The sequence below is a fragment of the Cryptomeria japonica genome, chromosome 5, assembly GCF_030272615.1.
Source record: "Cryptomeria japonica chromosome 5, Sugi_1.0, whole genome shotgun sequence".
Lineage (NCBI taxonomy): Eukaryota > Viridiplantae > Streptophyta > Pinopsida > Cupressales > Cupressaceae > Cryptomeria > Cryptomeria japonica.
The window spans coordinates 773,775,178-773,795,366 of record NC_081409.1 but is presented as its reverse complement, the minus strand read 5'-3'; the positions used below and the strand labels follow the sequence as shown (position 1 = coordinate 773,795,366).

At 34.9% G+C, this 20,189-nt stretch overlaps 2 protein-coding genes across 7 annotated transcripts in view; both read right to left on the bottom strand.

The window, feature by feature from the left end:
• LOC131031303 (tRNA-specific adenosine deaminase TAD3) overlaps positions 1 to 20,189 on the bottom strand; it is a 91,118-nt gene that overhangs the window by 48,150 nt on the left and 22,779 nt on the right. For all 6 annotated transcript variants that reach the window (XM_059221735.1, XM_059221733.1, XM_059221734.1 and 3 more), the window contains one exon: positions 16,339 to 16,463. In XM_059221735.1, the coding sequence (XP_059077718.1) occupies positions 16,339 to 16,463 (125 nt within the window). The remainder of the gene's footprint in view (positions 1 to 16,338; positions 16,464 to 20,189) is intronic.
• LOC131876413 (uncharacterized) lies at positions 9,388 to 9,783 on the bottom strand. Its single transcript, XM_059221737.1, has one exon. It carries the CDS (start codon positions 9,698 to 9,700, stop codon positions 9,500 to 9,502), a length of 201 nt encoding a protein of 66 aa, XP_059077720.1. The 5' UTR covers positions 9,701 to 9,783; the 3' UTR covers positions 9,388 to 9,499.

Here is a 20,189-nt window from a genome sequence, read left to right as displayed (position 1 = left end):
GAGTTGTTTCTTAGCTTCACAATAAAAAAATTCATTCTAAGACAAATACTCTTATGCTTGATTATATTTTTATCTTTGACTATTTTAGTTTGTTCCAAAGGTTGTAAATGATTTAGTTGAAATGCTAGAAGTATTGGACTTCGGAGCATCTTCAATTCGTACAAAACTATAAATGGCACATCATCAAGATACTCCGAAGTCCAATACTTCTAGCAAGTATTCCGATGCTTCCCGATGTATTTAGTCAGAGATTGGTTTAAATTTAAAACAATTGTTCAACAATTATAAGAAGTCTATCTTGACCCAAGTTTACCAAGCTAGTTCATATATGCAGCCCTGTTCTGCCTTGATTTTTTTGAATTTTGTTTAATGATTTGCAATTGTTTATAGAAGACAGAAGAGTGCAGAATAACTGTATCATACTAAAAAATACTTGCATCAATTCAATAACTCTGAAGTCTATACTTGGTTAAAATTTAAAAATAATTGTTCAACAATTATAAGAAGTCTATCTTGACCCAAGTTTAGCAAGCTAGTGCATATATGCAGCCCTGTTCTGCCTTGATTTTTTTGTGTTTTGTTTAATGATTTGAAATTGTTTATAGAAGAGAGAAGGGTGCAGAATAACTGTATGATAATAAAAATACTTGCATCAATTAAATAACTCAGAAATTGACAATATTCAAGGAAAACATAAGGCTGAAATAACTCAGATTTACTTTCAGAACTGTAGATACAAGATATCTCAAAAATATGAACAACCGAGTTCAGGAAATGACATTACAAATATATTTCAAGCATACCCATAAAATGCAGAAATGAAGAAGTCTGATCTGGAACATAAAATGCAAATTGGCTAAGTAGAAATGGGACACCACTTTCCAAGAACCCCTCCAAAGGCTCAGTGATGGATAGAAATGAAGAAGCAGGCCCAAACGCCTCCAAACAGCAACAAACACTTTCCCAAACCCTAGTCGTCTCTTCTCCCAATACACACGCCACTCCTAGGGTCGCACAGCCAGCAAGAGATAAAGTACAGCCTCCTCAAATGTCCTCAGAAACTGCAAACAGCACAAAATTCCTCCTCAATCTCCTTCTATGAATGATCTCTGATATTATGAAGCCTAAAAAACAGAAGAGGAAAGCTGAATCAAACCCCCATTAAGCTCTGCTGTGCGTTCTGCACACGCACCCCTTTGCTTCGCAGGGGACCCCCCCATTTTAGTTGCAGTCTGCCTGAGAGAAGTGAAAGGGCTTTTGTGATTCAATACCAAAATGAAGAGTGTCCTGGGCCTTCTAAAACCTGAGAAAACCCACGTCGCAGTATCTGAAATCACGCGAGTATTCACAGTACCAAAGGAATGCCGAGAGAAAGCAAGAGGTCGCGTTTTGACCCTAGACACCAAAAGTATCTTGAGTCGGCCAAGGGTGAATGACGAGGAGTGTCTCTAAAATCGCACATTTTCTCAGAAATGCCCGAAGTTAATCTCGAGCATAATGTCTCCGTATTTGCCAAGAAAAGCCCTCACATGAAGAACAAATGGGAACCATGATTTTCATGATGCCTTGCAATGCCGAAAATGATCCCGAAATTATAATGTCAGTGGCCGAAATATTTTAAGGCACGTGATAAGGTTCACATTTCCTCTAACTGAGCCGATTTTTGCAAAGGATGAAGTCGTGCAATTTCACAAAAAAATCGCGAAGTTTGCAAATCGGACAAAGTCGCGCGATTTGCAATGAGTGCCGAAGTTTCTAAAAACCAAAATTGCACAAAATATGTGAAAGGCCCGATTTTATCAGAGGACATTTAAAAGATTCGGTAATTTGGCCGAATTTGCAAATTTCAAAAATAAAACAAAATCGCGCAATATCACCTCTTGAGCCGAAAATGGCATAAGGCATAAAGTTTAAATCACACATTTCAACCAAAGCGCTCGAAAATCATCAATGAAGGGCGAAATGTGAATTTCATGGAGTTAGAATAAAGTCGTGCGATTCATTGTGACTTAGAATGCCCGAATTTCATTAGAAGAGGTCGTGCATTCTATGCAAAATGGCCGAGTTATGTGCTTAAGTTAAAGGGCATTCAAACAATGAATAAAATCGCATATTTTCCAAAGAAAGCCCGAATTTCATATGAAGTAAGAAAAGGGGCCGAATTTCACAAAATCACTCATTCCACACTAAAACCTGAAAATAGAAAGCAAGGCAAAGTCGTGCAATATGTCCCAAAATGCCGAGTTAAGTGAGAAGAGGACGTTTAATAAAATCACACACTTCATGGTAAATGCCCGAACTTTTCAAATCGAGTTAGGTGTTTAAACTTAGAAAAGACAATCGCCCAAGAGACTATAGATGGCCGAATTTCATAAACAAAGAGAGAAATCAAAAACAAAATCTCGCCAAAAGCTCAAATCGCTTGAAACAACAAAAGGCGAGTACAACATAAAAGTTTAAAATCTCTCAAAAATCACAAATTGCCCGAAATTTTAAGTGAAGAGCATGTTATCACTTAAAGAAATATCTCGCAAAAGGGTGAAATCGGCCGAAATTTAGTAAGAGGCATCCAAAAAGCCAAACCAAAAATCTCGTATTCCTCATGTTTGACCCAAAATTCTAAATGGAGGTCACTTAAAGCTTAAGACATCAAAATCTCATCCTGCGAGAGGGAAAATAGAGTCTCCACTTAAATCTTAAAACCCTAACTTCGCAAAAGGACATTTGAAAATTTAATATTTGTTGAATTAATTTATTTAATTTTTCAAAATGATTATTAATTCGAGGTTGAAATTGATTGTTCACAAATCGATGACATCGTTGAAAGAGCCAGGAGAGAACCTAAAAGGCTCAGATTGAAGACCTGATCGCGATCAAAGCCGAAAGCGAAGATGCAAAGCGCAGGATCAAAACGACGGTCCCAGGCGTTGCTAATGAAGAACGCACCATAGAGCGTAAAACAAAGCATGGGGAAGCGCGCCACCACTAAATCACAAGTTGAGATCCACCCTCAAGACCAAAGACGAAGAAGACGAAGAATGCAACGAATGTATGCATTCCCAAAAATGCACAGCTAGAATTAATTCCAAAAAATCAATTGCAAAACGGATTTGTTTAAATATAAAAGGACTGCCTATGGGCCCCATTCAAGATATTTTAAAACAAAGGAACACAAGACAGTTATGTCCAACTACCGGATTGACCCGAATTGATGCCAAACAATTGTAGGTAGTTGGAAATGTCGTTGGGAGAATAACTGAGGTTTGAATGGGCATGGGTTAAAGCTGCCAAGTTCTAAAAGGCAGATCAAGGATTGTTAGATGCAATCAATACTGACCCTTGATTCAAATTGTAAAATCTATAAAAGGCAGGAGCCTTTCTCTTGTGAAGGGTTAGATTTTTAGGGTTAGACTGTTAGAACAGGTTAGAGTTTTTGTAGAAGGTTGGAATTTAGTAGTTAAGAATAGAGTAGAACTGTTGCAGAAATTGTTGTAATGACAGCCAAAATCAATATATGGACAATGAAGTATGGTGTTTGCTATCTTGGTTTTCTTTTGTTTGCATGGTTTCCTTCAACAGGTTTAGATAGATCATTTTTGGTGTGCAGGTATTTGATGGATTCGGGTTCATACCATTGGGGATATGCTGATTGTGTATCCCTATGTATGGTTAATCTGAGCCTCTAAAATCATGCTTAGTTCAATTGCAAGCGTCCGTCTGAGCTGCGCCAAAATTGGGTGCTTAGGCATGCACCTACAGTCTGAAAATCTTCTAAGTCTCCCTTGAAGATTGCACCGTTCTTGTGAGGTTGTGAGTTATTCTAGCCAAGCAGGGATTGGCTATGTCGAATCCGTCTACTCGCACACCAGTCTTGTTAATTTTAGGTTTCCTAAACCCTTCTCCTTTGCTTTTATTTCCCAGCTTGAGAAACACAGCATCTTAGGATGCAGACCAACTTGTTGTAATCATAAGGCCCCTTGTGCTCCCAGCAAAACACATCAACCATTGAGTTATTCCGCAATCATGAACTGACATTTGGAACCTTATAGTTGTCCCCTTTGATCAACTAAAACAGCATTAGGGATTCCTTATACAAGAGAGGATAGGATACTCAGCGAACATTCTATTCTGTGTTGGCCAGATAGAGTTGTGGCAATACGATTTTAGCCACGTCAACAAGCTCCAATGTGATTCCTGAATGAAATCACCCCAAATCCTCCAAATTGGATCTCTCACCAATGTGGAAGATGTTGCTTGTAAGGGATTTTATCCTCACAAACCTTTAGGGAGAAACAAGTTACATCAAAATATCAACTTTAGCATAAGAAGTGAACTCCTCCATTTGCTTTTATATGTCTCCAAAAGACTACGTCCTCTCGCTTTTTTGCCCTTTTAATTAAATCAAAAATTACTTTATACTCCCAATGTGGCATCCAAGTCCCAAAAAGGCCCCACTCATTTAAATAAACACTTTCACTTATTACAGGCACCCACATAGTCCCTTGATTAAATAAATTAAAATAACGATAAAGTTACATCTTTAATTTAACTTTATTAATTAATAACTTATCATTATTTAATTTAAAACCACTTAACTATATCAAATATCGAGATATTGATATCAATTGCTTCCACCGACACATTTAAAAATAGTAACACTAACAATTGCCTCAGTTAGTGCCCAAAACTAACTTACTAAAAATAGTAAGTATTGGAGAACTCAACCAAATTCCCTCTTGGAAAGGGCATTATGCACATCATAACTGTCAGAGCTCAAATAAACATCTAATACTACCAACTTGTTGAATAAACTGTCTCATTAGCCTACAGAAACCCACTGAATAGGCTAACGGTCCACCATACTGATCTTATTAGGAAGGGGGCATTACATATATGCATATGTATATACATATATACACATATGAGTGTATATTTCTCTATGCGTGTATGTGTGTGGGGGTGTCAACAATAGCAAACTGCTTATTCAACTTCAAGCAACCCAAAGGATTCATGTTTGATCCAACATTCTCACTTCCACTTTGTCCACATATGTCCATGCAAGTTCTTTCCTATGAAGAGAAATAATATCGATAAATACATGCAAAGAAAAGAATGCTAACAAAATCTTATAATGCAAAAGAAAGAAATAATGGCCACTCAAAAAATGGCAATAGATTTGACATTGGGAACCTCATTTAGTAAGAAAAACTCATCAAAAACAACAGTCATTGTATTAACTTGACCATTTGCAATACAGTTAGATAAAAACATGGCACACCACCATAAGAAACTGCTAAGAAATACTACAATACAATGTATATAAAACCATGGGACTCTAAAAGCACCTATAACAGCCCAAAAATTTCATGCATGACTCCACATACCCCTAGTTGGGGCACAAACTCAAGGTCCACTAGGTATGGTGTGGTGTACACAAGTGGTGTAGAATATGCAAAGTATACAACACATATCCAACAAATCTCCCTCTCCTTGAAAATTTTGCATAAGGGCTGTGCATACAAAAATCAGCCACTAAGGGTAGCTATGCAGATGCCTATTGATTTCCCACACCAAGAAAATTTCTTAGTATTAATTGACTCCATCAATGAGTCAAATACATTCTCTGAGGCATCAACCTCCACCATTACATTCTTGTCTCCATCTGTCTCTAAAAAAATAACATCGCACATTAATATGATTTGTTCAAGCATGGTTAGTAGGGATCTTTACCAAACAGATTCCAGTTTTACTATTGCAGTATATCCCTACTGCTTTTCTAAGATGCTTTTCTAAGAAACAAACATCTGAACACAACCTCTCTAACTATACAGCTTCCTTACATGTATGACTAGTTGCCATGTACTCAAATTCTATAGTTGAAAATAAAACATTTGCTTGCCTCTTGCTCATCCAAATAATTGCCCCACTAGCAAAGTAAATACATAACCATTTGTAAACCTTCAACAATAAATATATCCCACGGATGGGCCCAATCAACATCAATAAAACCTAATCCATCCATCTCAAGTCTTCCTTGGTAACAAACTGCATAATTGGAAGGACTGCACGAATATTTGAAGACTTTATTGCAATCCAAAGCTTCTTCCCAAGATTTCACGTATATCTGTTCAAAACTCCACTACATGGGCAATGCTTGGTCTCTACAGACCATGGCATACATTAGACTTCCAACAACTCTTGCATAAGGAACATGGCACATGTCTTCAATATCATTTTATGTTTTGGGACACTATTCTATAGATAACTTCAAATCAACAGTAATAATAATATTATCAAGTTTGCATTGGTATTATAAAACTCTATGTTTTGGGACAGTATTCTATAGATAACTTCAAATCAACAGTAATAATAATATTATCAAGTTTGCGTTGGCATTATAAAACTTTATAATATATTATTAATATGTTACTTTACTTGTTATTCAACTAGAGTTTCCTATTTAAAATGATCCCTTTTAATTTCCATGCCCATAATAAAGTTTTGCAACACCAAGACCCTTCATATCAAACTTTAACAACAATAAAGATTTAACATCCTTCATCATTTCCTTGTTGTTTTCAATTAGCAACATATAACTACAATAACAAAATGGTCACCAGCCTATTTTATAATATCTGCATAAAGGGACTTCTTCAACCTACAAATTAATTCCTCTCTTTTAACTTGTAAATAATACTAGTTGTAACATATTTATTCTTCAAGAGCCCCATGTAGGAAAGTTGTTCTAACATCCATCTACTCTACTCGTGGAGCAAAATCAATAACAGAGAAAAGATATCTAAGTAAATTCAACTTAGAACCGAAGTGACAATATCACCAAAGTCAACTTTCTCTAGTTGGGAATATTTGCCACCAAACAAGCTTGGTATTTCTCTACTTTTCATCCCCTTCCTTTCCCTCCCAACTCCCAATTACTGTCCTGTTGACAATATCTCAATGTGAGCTAATATTTGGTAAACATACTGACTTTGTATGGATTTTTTGATAGAATGTTCATTTGAATTATACATTTCAACAGAGTATAAACCACTTAAGTCCAAAAGACACTAGAAGTCATCATCATCATTAGCTACTAGTATTATCGTATTAGAATGTAAAATGTTTAAAAATCACCTTCTTTATTTATTGGAATAAACACTCTAGTAAGAGGATTGTTCATTTTATGTTTGAAGATTTCTAATAAAGTCCTTAAAATAACAAATTTTGTGAATATTTTTTGCAGATAGCAAGTTTTGGAGGCACCTAGAATGTATAGATATGTCATAATGCAAGATATCAATGAATAAGTTATTCATAAGTCATTTGTCAATGAACATTAGCTGTTCAAGTCTCATACTTATACTAAGCTATGTTATTTCCAAGAAAACTATTATTCGACTCTGAGGAAAGTGGTGATCATTTGATCTGATTGTTATGTAAGTTCATGTCGCGATGATTACGAGTTTTTTGAATGTGTGCATTGTGTTGTAATTTATTGTTTATGTAATATGACTACAATGCAAAATTAGGCTACAGTGATCCTGAAGGTTTTTCCTCCTATATGACTTACTTAGCTTACATTAAGCATTATTTTCTTTTTGTGTTTCTAATCTGTAAGAAGGCTTGAATTCATACAGGATGGACTATTTTAATGTATCATTTTTATTTCTACTTTTGGATGAGGTATAAATATGCTCCCCTTATGGTACTCAAAGTACATGAATTTGTCTCCTATTATTTTGGACTTAAATTAATCTATTTATGTGACTTAAATAATTTATGTATGATTAGATGCCTACATTTTCTTATATACTTCAAATTTTATAATTTGATTATGTAGCTGGGCTTCTTTCAAACGAATTTAAGGGTTCGAATTGTATCACAAATTTAATTATCCAGATTCCATGTTTATGAGTTTACTGATTGTTAGAATATTTAATCTTTACTTAGCTTAGGTTTATTTGTATTTAGTTTAGGATATTCCTTTGGAATTCCTACATGTAATTTGTCCTCTAGTACATGTGTGAGGACAAGTCATTTCTTTTATTTTCCTTTATTAAGGAATATTAGATTTCCTCCATAAGAGGATGAGGACACATGGCACACACATTTTATGAATGGTGGCATTCATAGATTTGGGAGTTACTTTGTAACTCCTCTCCTCATCTCTATTTAAGAGATGTCTCCTCTCTCATTTCTTCTTAATGACAATATTGTAAAGAGCTTCTTGCTCTCTCTCTCTCTCTCTCTCTCTCTCTCTCTCTCTCTCATTTTAGGCATTGCCTCATTCATAATATCACAAGGGGTTTTTCTTTGCTTTTCCCCTTTCAAAAGTTCTTGTGCCTCCTTCTTCACATTTGGGTGATGCTCCAAGGTTTTTGCTTTTCTCTTGGTAACAATTACTTCATCATAAACTTTCTTGGATTTTATTTTCCTTTCCTTGCTCTTGTATTTCCTTTCATGGTATCAGAGCAGGTTTCTAATCCTTGTTTTAAGTTGACATTGATGAAGGTTACCATTCTGTGGAGTTCACCTTGTTGGAGGCATTCTTGAGAGGAGAAGTTCTTTTTCTAATATTTTCTATTGTGCAGGTTTTGGTTTCAGTTTTTAACTTTTTTTTCAAACTTGTTAACAAGTTTGCCTGCAGGTTTAATCTTCTATTCTAGTTTTTTTTATTAAAAAAAAGGGCTTTGGAAGGCTTGCCGCCAAAGTTTCTTCTTTCTAGTTTAAATTTGTGTCTTTGGAAGGCTTGCCGCCAAAGTTTCTGGTTTTTTTTAGTGTGCATAGTTTGGAAGGTTTACCGCCAAACTCAGTCTCCTTAATCTATTTGGTCGGCTTGCCACCAAATCTGATTTATTATTACATTGCATTAGTTCGCATAATTTGTTTCTTTGAGAGGAAAAATTTAAGTTTTTAATAGTTGTTCTTATCAGAACAACCATCATCTTTAGCTTTGATATCTGTGTATTCTTATATCTCTATTATATTTTGCCTCTTTTGTTTATATTTCAAATCTAATCTGTAACTTTCTGTTTATATTTTTTTTAGAGATACTTTATCTAAAACTTCTACGTCTCTTCACCAAAAGGATAAACTTTATCCCGTGGCTGTGAATAATATCTTCTGCCCTTTAAATCTCCGCTCCAGTTATAACCCAGTATAAATTATCGATTTGGTGTGGTGGTGTCTCTTATTCAACTGCTTTGAATCGATTGGTTTTGGCTTTGGGCGAAAGTTTGGTTAGAGGTCTTGTTCGTCTTCTTTACAGCAAGAGTTCTAAGGAAATTTGTTTTTATCTATTGGAAGATTTGAAGTTTCGAGAAAAAAAAAAAACCACTAGCATTTCCTCCATTAAACTGAGCTTTCGCTCAATTGGGACATCCATAGTTTTAATTTTTGACTCAAACTTTATACTACTCTTTATTTCAACTGAACTAATGGTACCTCAAACATAAAATATTTCTGATACATTCAAGTCATACACCATTCAATACATATATTATTTCTTAGCATTCTTATTCCCAGCATCTTTCGCTCCAACTTCTGCCGCTGCCTTTTTTGCAGTTTTTTCTTGAAGCGCTTTAGCATCTCTTTCCCTACGTTGCTCAGGTGTGAGGCCATCATCCTTATTCTTCCCAGCTTTGGCACCCCGGGCAGCAGCTCTCTCTCTGTCACGGTCTCTTTGGTTTCCCCGAGTCATGGTGAAGAAAGATTGAAATCTGGCTTCTGGATATCCTGAGGTGTTATTGTCGACTAGCCCAAAAGGGCTTTCTTGTCTGCCCTCAATCTATTCTGTTTTTCAACTCCAAATGCGTGAAAACATTCAGATTGTTAGCTTCCAGATTGTTAGTTTTAAGCTGCGTTATTGTATGAGGTGAAAACGTTCAACTTCCAACCTGCGTTAAGGTGCTCAAAGCTTGCAATCTGTTATTTTCTGTAAACCAACCTAGATTAGATTCTTCAGTTACACCCATTGAGTTTCTGCTCCTTTCTGTCACCTGTGCAGTAACGTCTCTGTTCTCTTCTACCGAATTCAGAATCAGACTGTAGAACACAGTGCATAACCGTTTCTTTCCTTTTCATTATCATTCATAGGAATCTTAAAACGTTTTTTATCAAGATTTGTCTATATTATAACATTTAAATAGTATTAAAGTTTATAAAGTTTTAATATATATGACAAATTTAAAAGTTTTTTTTAAAACTTATTTTATCTAAATAAAGTTTATCCTTTCTTTAAATTCTTTCGTATTTTAGTTTATTTTCAATAAAATTTAAAATAAAGTTTAGTTTAATATTAAATTTTATTAAACTTTTGTTATTTCTTTAAAAAAAAAAAGTTTTTTATTTAAATAGTTTTATTTTGTTATCATTACGATTTAAAGTTTTTTATATAAAGTTTGCTTAAATAAATTTAATTTTACTATTAAGGATTTGAAAATAATACTTTTTGTTAAATAGTTTTTTAAATTGTTATTTTTTAAAAACAAAAAAATTATTATTGAATTTTAGTTCAATTTTTTAATCAAGGAGGTTAAAAAAAAAATTTCATTTTTATCCAAGAGGGCATTTTTTTTCAATATTAAGCATAATTTGTTCATTATTTTGCTATTATGTCTACATTAATTCCGGAAATTAAATTAAATAGTTCCAATTATCATTCATGGAAAACACATATCTCGTTTATTTTTCGTTTCAAACACCTTTTGGATGTTGCGACTGATAAAACCTTTGAACCCGCTACAACTGCTCCTCAAGCCGACCTAGATAGATGGAAGGCTCAAAATGAGGAAGCACTTGGTTTAATTGGTATTTCAATGGTTCCTGATTTGTATGTTTTAATTGGAAATTGTACAAAAGCGCATGAAGCTTGGGAAATTTTAAAAACAACTTATGATAGCTCAAATGAATCCCGAAAAATTCAACTTCAAGATCAACTTGAAGATCTAAGGTATACGGATTTTAAAACTATGGATGAATTCTTATTAAAGTTTGATTCTGTTAATAGTCAATTAACTGGTTTAGGAGTTACTCTAGCTGATTTACGTTTAATTCATCTTATTCTTAAAAAATGTCTTCCTCGTCAATTTCAACAATTTATTACGAATATTCATGCTCAACTTGCTATTCCTAGCTTAGCTACTCAATTAACATGATATTTTTCGTAATTTATTGCGTCAAAAGGAAGCTAAATTAATTCAATTTGGTACTCTTAAAAGTAGTGAACATGCTTTTATGTCTAAAAATCAAAATCATAATAATACTTTTAGATCCAATAATAATAAACATAATCATAATCATAATAATAATAATAATAATAATCACAAATCTTCTAATTATCAATCTCATTCTAAATCCTATCATAACAATTCTCATAATAATAATCATAATAATACGTACAATAATCAAAGGAATAATTCTCAAACAAGACCCCATTGCACATATTGTGGGAAAGATGGACATATTACTAATAATTGTTTTAAGAAACAAAATGGTAAAAAGCCCATGAATCAAAATAATCAAAATAATCAACATAAACCTCATTATAAGAAAGGTAATAATAATGGTAATTCATCTCGTCATGCATTTACATGTACTTATAATGTTTCTCAACCACTTGAGTGGATTATTGATTCTGGTGCATCTCAACATGTTACTTCTCATAAAGAATGTTTTGAATCTTTGCATCTCGATACTTCTAATATTCCTGTTCAATTAGCTAATAATCATAGTTGTAAAGTTGAAGCTATTGGTGATGTGAATGTTCCTAATGGGAAATTACATGATGTTCTTTATGTTCCTGAATTAAAATCAAATTTGATTTCAGTTCCTAAACTTTGTCAAGATTATAAGATTAACTTTTATAGGGGCATATGTTATATCATTGATCCAAACACTAATCATGTTATTGCTACTGCTAAAATGGATAGTGATAACTTATTCAAGTTCTATGAATTTGCTCCTCCAAAGTATTCTTTGCTTACTACTGTTGATTTTACTATATGGCATGAAAGACTTGGCCATCTCAATTCTGATTATATTTCATTGATGCAAAAAGCAAATATGGTTGATGGATTGCCTAGTATTGTTCCTTCTCAAATTGTTTGCAATGGTTGCATGAGTGGTAAGATGCATAGGGAACCCTTTCCTCATGGTCAATCTTGGAGGGCATATACTAAATTGCATCTAGTTCATAGTGATCTCTTGGGTCCTATGGAGAATCCCTCCATCCAAGGTTCAAGGTATGCACTTACCTTTGTTGATGATTTTTCAAGGAGAACATGGATATATTTCCTTCATAGTAAGGATCAAGTGCTTGATGTGTTTACTGAATTTCATATGTTTGTAGAAAGGCAATCTGGTTCTAAAATTAAGATTCTTCGTACTGACAATGGAAGAGAATATGTCAATAATGCATTTAATGCTTATTTGAAATCTTTTGGAATTAAACATGAGCTTACCGTTCCTTATACACCACAACAAAATGGTGTGGCAGAACGGAAGCATAGGACAATTGTTGAAATGGCTAGATGTTTATTGCATGCTAAAAATATGGATTACAAGTTTTGGGCTGAAGCTATGGCTTGTGCAACATATTTAATTAATAGAACACCTACCAAAGCCTTAAAGGATAAAACTCCTGAAGAAGCTTGGTCTGGTAGAAAGCCTAATTTGCAGAATTTAAGAATTTTTGGTTCCATAGCTTATGTTCACAAACCTAAGGAGAAACGAAAAAAATTAGATGCTAAATCTTCTCCTTTTATTTTTGTTGGTTATGATGAAAATACTAAAGGTTATAGAGTTTACAATCCTATTACTAACAAGGTAAAAGTTGCAAGAGATGTTTGTATTGCAGAAAAAGGCATTCATGATTGTTCTAAAGTGGAGGATGATGAACTTGGTCAAACCAAAGTTGTGCTTGTGGAGGACCAACCTCCTTCTCTTAACCCTACTCCTAATGCATCTCTTTCTATTCCTTCTAGTGATAGTGATGATGATAATAATAACTCTACTCCTCATGACTCTTCTTCTAGTGATGAATCCATTACTTCTAAAAGAAGACCTAAATGGTTTAAATGTTTAATTCAAGATAGTGATGAATACTTAGCTAAAATGGATAAACTTCAACCTAGAAGAGTTAATTATTGTAATTATGCTTTAATGACTACTATTATGAATTCTAATGATCCTAAAACATTTGATCAAGCTAAAAATCAACCGCATTGGCAAAAAGCAATGAAGGAAGAATATGATACTTTAACTTCTAACCAAACTTGGGATTTAGTTCCCTTGCCTCATGGTAAAAATCTTGTTTCTTGCAAGTGGCTTTATAAAACTAAATTGAATGCTAATAATCACGTTAGTAAATTTAAAGCTAGATTAGTTGCTAGAGGTTTTTCTCAAATTGAAGGCTTAAATTATACAGAAACTTTTGCTCCTGTTGCTAAAATGCCTACAATTAAACTTGTGCTTGCTTTAGCTTCTAGAATGAATTGGCCTATTCACCAAATGGATGTTAAAAGTGCTTTTCTTAATGGTGATTTACATGAGGAAATTTATATGTCTCAACCTCCTGGTTTTATTAAAGAAGGTCATGCACACTTAGTTTGTAAATTAAAGAAATCAATTTATGGATTAAAGCAATCTCCTAGGGAGTGGTATTCAAAGATTAATGAATTCTTTCTTTCTCAAGGCTTTATTAGAAGTAAAAATGATCCTAACTTGTATATTAAACATAGTGAAGATGATATTATAATTATTATCTTGTATGTAGATGATTTGATTCTTACTTCAAGTTCCAATACTTTGATTTCTGATATTAAGTTTCAACTTAATCAAAAATTTCAAATGACTGATCTAGGTCTTCTACATTATTTCTTAGGAATGCAAATTTGGCAAACCTCTAAAGGAATTTTCTTATCTCAAAGTAAATATGCTCAAGATCTCATAGATAAGTTTAAAATGAATGATGCTCATCATGTTTCAATTCCTATTGAATTAGGCACTAAGTTAATGCTTGATATGCAAACTCCTCTTGTTGATCCTACTTTGTATAGACAATTAGTTGGAAGTTTAAATTATTTAACTCTTACTAGGCCAGATATTGCTTATAGTGTTGGTTTGGTTTCTAGATTCATGTCTAAACCTCAACAAACACACTTTAAAGTTGCTAAAAGAATTTTAAGATATATTAAAGGAACAATTAATGTAGGTTTGTTTTATGATGCAAATTCTGATTTTACTTTAAAAGGTTTTACTGATTCCGATCTAGGAGGAGATCCCAATGATGGGAAATCTACTTGTGGTTATTGTTTTTTTGTTGGTTCAGGAGCAATTTCTTGGAATAGTAAAAAGCAACAATCTACCTCTCTTGGATCCACTGAAGCTGAGTACAAAGGATGCACTAATGCTTCCAAAGAAATCTTGTGGCTTAGAAGACTACTTGAAGATTTGGGTCTACCTCAACACGAACCAACTCCATTGTATTGTGACAACCAAAGTGCCATTGCCTTGGCTAAAAATCCAGTTTTCCATGCAAGGACAAAACACATTGCTCTCCAACACCACTTTATTAGAGAACAAATTGAAGACAAGCAAGTTTCACTCCTCTATTGCAAGGGGGAAGACCAAGTTGCAGATATTTTGACCAAGCCACTTTGTAAAGAAAAGTTCCAATTTCATTGTAAAAATCTTGGATTACAACCCATTGAAGGGTTTGATGTAAGCTCCCCAAGTAAAGCTTAAGGGGGGGTGTTAGAATATTTAATCTTTACTTAGCTTAGGTTTATTTGTATTTAGTTTAGGATATTCCTTTGGAATTCCTACATGTAATTTGTCCTCTAGTACATGTGTGAGGACAAGTCATTTCTTTTATTTTCCTTTATTAAGGAATATTAGATTTCCTCCATAAGAGGATGAGGACACATGGCACACACATTTTATGAATGGTGGCATTCATAGATTTGGGAGTTACTTTGTAACTCCTCTCCTCATCTCTATTTAAGAGATGTCTCCTCTCTCATTTCTTCTTAATGACAATATTGTAAAGAGCTTCTTGCGCTCTCTCGCTCTCTCTCTCTCTCTCTCTCTCTCTCTCTCTCTCTCACATTTTAGGCATTGCCTCATTCATAATATCACAAGGGGTTTTTCTTTGCTTTTCCCCTTTCAAAAGTTCTTGTGCCTCCTTCTTCACATTTGGGTGATGCTCCAAGGTTTTTGCTTTTCTCTTGGTAACAATTACTTCATCATAAACTTTCTTGGATTTTATTTTCCTTTCCTTGCTCTTGTATTTCCTTTCACTGATCCCTGGAGTATGCCTCAGGTGGATTTATGATATTGCAACAAAAAAACGCTAGGAAAAAAAACATTCATAAGGAATATAACAAATAGTCAAATGTAGAAGATTAGAACATGTTTAACTCTTTTTACCATACAACCATCTTGAAAGACAGTATGTCAGAATGCTACGTGTATGCAAAGTCAATTAAGAACTGGGACAAAAGATATGACAATGAAAACTTTCCATCAATACATAAGTCCACAACAGAAATCAGTTTGCACTTTGCACCATGTTCCATGCAACGTTGTTTACAGAAAAAAGAAAAAGAAAATCAAGATTGGGCCGCCTGAGGCAAGGACAGCAAACTGAGGATACCCAGACTCCATAAAATCAAACATGCATGTACAATGTAAATGAACTATGATTATTTTCCTTGTGTTCTACAATAGAGATGTACATGTAAGCTTGATTAAAAAAGATCACATAACAACAGAGCTGACCAAATAAATTGAATGAGGGATAACCAAACTTGTAAATAAAGCGAAGCAATAGATTTAGCATAAAGATATGAACTCCACTTGCATGTCTAAGGATGCCAGAGATGAAGCATATCAGGGTTAATATATAAATATAGACTCCTTCATGGATGAAACCTATTCAGTGATTGCAATGTCAAGAATGATCAGATGGAGAAACAAAAAGAACACCACAGTGATATGTATGATGTAAATATTATCTACACGTAAGATGAGTCCACTAAGGGCATTAAAGCACAAACACTAACCAACATAAAATGCTATGTTAGCACAAGCATATATGATGAGGATAAATATTATGAAACCACTACATCTAAATGTTTCAGAATTAGATTATATTTGATATGGTTTAGCACTAATTGAATTTTGCAAAAGGAAAAATATTCTTAACTAATCCACATAAATTATTGCATCATTGACAATGAAGCTTCCATAGACAAAGCTCTTAATTGACCTATTTCAGTGTTATATACAAAGTGAAAAACAAATATACAAAAGAATATTGAATATCATGGAACTTACTCTTGCCATAAATGGTTCCAACTGGTATGCCTTTGTCAGTTCAATCACAGTCTGAGGTAGGTCTTTTTCTAGGTCACCCAAATGATCTCCAGCAACACAAAGAATAATGGAAAGTTCAAGCTTACCTAAAAGAGTCCAATAGTTTAACATATCAGAACCAAATGTTATTATTGATCGAAGTACAAAAAAGCATAAACAAATGAAACACCAACACAAAATATCACTAAATATATCCAAGATGGAGAATATCCATACCTACTAGTCTAAAACCTAACAACTAAATAAAGTTACTGTTGTCATTTTATGACACCCTTGGTCCATCAGTGAGAATCGATCAGAGATATGTTCTATAGACCAACGCTGCCTCGATTGATCAAAGAGAAAACAATGGGATCATGAAGTGTGAAGTTTTGTCTTGTCAGAAGGAGGTTCCTAAGTCCTCAACCCCAGAACCCCCAGGGTCCCAAGTTCCTAAGTCTTCTCTTCCTCAACCCCGGAACCCCCAGGTTCCCAAGTTCCTAAGTCCTCAACCCCGGAACTCCGGAAACCCCAGGTTCCCAAGCTCCTAGGTCCTCAACAACCCCGGAATCCCGGAATCCCGGAATCCCGAAATCCCAAAGCCTAAGTCTTCGGTCTTACCAACTTCGGGAACCCATGTTTCCGAAGTCTTCGGTCTTCCCAAACTTCAGAAACCCAAGTTTCCCAAGTCTTCCAACTTCCTTCCGGCTTGCAACACTTCCAAATGGTGTGATCAACACTCAAAGCTCTTAATGCTCCAACAACTCTTGCGACTTGTAAACCTTCTTTCATGGAGCTACAGGGGCGTATTTAACGATTTTTGCAGGTGGAGTACAAGGCCATGCGTATTTGTGGCTACTTATGTCATGCCTGCATGCTCTGACTTTGGAATGTCAGGCAATCCACCTTCTGGAAGTCTCTTTCTTCTTAGGATTGCGTTGTCAGGGTATGGCCAGGTTGCTTGCATGTACACAATGTCAGGTGCATGCACTTCCTTGCATTCCCTAACTAGCATTTCCCTGCACACACAAGGGTCGAGGCTTCTCTTCCTTGACCAATGGTCTCTCCTCTGCGACCAGTTTTCTATATAAACGTTGTTAGGCCTCATCGTAAGGGGTTCTCTCCCTATTGGCTTGAGCTATTCTATGCTCTTTCACTTCTCTTAAAGACTTGTAATTATCTTGCATTTCTGCAACTGTAAGTTTGGCCATTGGCCTTATAATGAATTGAAATCATCATTTTTGCCTTACTTCAACTTATGTATGTTGTGTATGTGTTCTTACCTTCATTGTAAGTGTATGATTGTGGCTTTCTTTCACATATATGTTGTGTTAACCTATTTCTGGGTGTGACTTGTGGGAAACCTTCTCCCCTCTTGACATTTAGCAAGTCCTAACCTTCATACGTGCGTTTATTTTATTCATGCAACTGAAGTTTGTGCATCTCCTGGGTATTTCAGTTGATTCTTTGTGCCATTTCGGTGGGGAGAGAAACATCTCTTATCTTGGTGCATCACCTCCTTTCATTTTAAGCATTTCTCTCTTCCCTTTTCCTCTGCAAGTTGTTAGGATAGGTTTAGAAGTAAGATTTGGTGTGTTGAGTTGGTTCAACACCTGCACTTGGATTGAGAAGGAAGTCGGCCTTCTTCGGAGATTCAACCCCCTTGCACAAGGTCCCACACTTCAGGGTTGTTTCCATGTTTCACAAGGTTGCTGAGTTGATAGCTCATCAAGGGTGCAAGCTTTTGTGATAACAGTTACTAACAAGAAACCTAACTTCTTAATTGTTAATTTGCTCATGTTTTATAAAACCTACTCCTATACAATATCTATTGTTACACATTACTATCCAACCGTCAATGTGATCCCTTGTATATTATGTTCCCTAGGGATGCATCCCCTACCCTCTTGGATGAATAGGTGTAGCAAGGATGTTCCAAGGATCTGAGAATGTCTCGAAACCATCTCCCTGTTGTTATCAAGAATTTTTCAACAAAAAAGTACTAGAAACAGCAGCATTACACGAGGATGGATGCAATAATGGCCAAAAAAAAAAAATTAAGCCCAGATTACATCATTTTTTTGTACTCTTTTGAGATTACCCACACCACACTCCACCCTCAACAACTAAAAAAAGCCTCCATCTTCCATTCCAAACCATTTGAGCAAGGTTTGGTGGTGCAGCTTGAGATAACAAAAGTAAGGCAACATTAGTGAGCAGTGAGGAGTGAGATAACAAAACCACTAGCAAAGGTAAGGTAAGTGCATCTTTCCTTTGTTTTTTCTATTTTTTTTCGAAGTTTAAAAGAAAAACAAAAAATCTTTTTTTTTTTCTATTTTCAATTTGCACTTGTGTTCTCTTTTTATAAAACAGTATGGGCAACAACAATGACAGCAGTGAACATAAAACGGAAGAAAGAAATGTAGGAGTTCTAACCTTAACTAGAGGTTCATTAGGGTGTGGGAGTGTTGTGGGTAACAGAGAATAGCCACATAACCCATTTGAGTGCCCTTCCACCATCTTGAAACCTTATGCAAAGGGCCCTTTCAAATTCAATAAACCTCTTCTCCAATTTGAGACAGAACTAGACAAAGACAGAAAATTCAGGGTTTTGAGTACAGTGTGGTTGTGTCATATCGCAACAAAAAATTTAGAGGAAGCTACACCAAGGTATATTGTCGTCTTGTGGGCATCATAGTACACATGGGCTAAGCTTTGTCCAAATAAATATAAAGGAGAATGAGAAGGTGACGGTCAATAGATAATTTATAGAGGCAAAGACAAGGTCTAGGGGTGTGCTAATGCCAATTCAATAAACACTATTAGTTATGCCATCCATGGTTGCTAGCAGTGGTGGTGGTGAAAGGCCTATCATGTTCAATATACAAGCAAATGATGTGGTAAAGTCTTCCTTTGCCAAATTTTTCTATGCCCATGCCATCCCATTTCATGTGGCACATTCTCCTTCAAACAAATGTTCAAAGATGCAATTATTGTCGATCCCTCGTTTACTCCCCTAGAGAAATTAACTAAACACTACCATCCTTGGTAAAAAGATATTCTAAGGTGAATTTGGTGATGAGGACATGAGGCAAACTTAGACTAGGATGGGTTGCTCTATTGTCATGGATGAGTTGACCGATATTAGACATCAACTAATCATCAACATTAGTCACATGTACAATTGGCTCTTATTTTCTTAGAGCTATTGATTGCTTAGGGAACTACAAAGATGCAAACTTCCAATATCAAATTTTGAAAGAGGCTATAGAGGATGTTGGGGCCTCAAATGTTTTTCAAGAGGTCACTAATTAGGTAGCATGATGGAGGTTGCTTACAAGCACATCTTTTGGACCCATGTTGTATCCATGCATTGGACAACACATTAATAGACATAAGCAAAATAGATTGTGTAAACTAAGTGTGGTAAAAGCTAGAAAAATCCAGATGTTCATTTGCAACCACCACAACTCTTTTGCTCTCTTCAAAAATTTTTTGAGGAAGGAATTGCTCAAACCCATGGAGACTACATATGCCAACCATTTCATTTTGTTAGAAAGGATACTTGAAGTGTTGGAGGCTCTACAATTGATGATGGTTAATCCAAAGTGGGGTGGATAGCCTAATGAAAATACCAATAAAGAAAAGGGTGTGAAACAAAAGATCCTTGATTACAATTGGTGGTCTATTGTGAGATAAGAGATTTGTGATTATTTTATTCAATTATTAAATTATTAATGTTAGTAACTTGATAATAATTTTTCATTTTTGTATTAACATTTACTCTTTGTAATTTGCGTCTTACCCATTTTGAAATTTGGTTTGTAGATTTA

Coding starts and splice junctions, on each gene's coding strand:
- LOC131876413 (XM_059221737.1), bottom strand. CDS start 9,700: ATGACTCGGGGAAACCAAAGAGACCGTGACAGAGAGAGAGCTGCTGCC.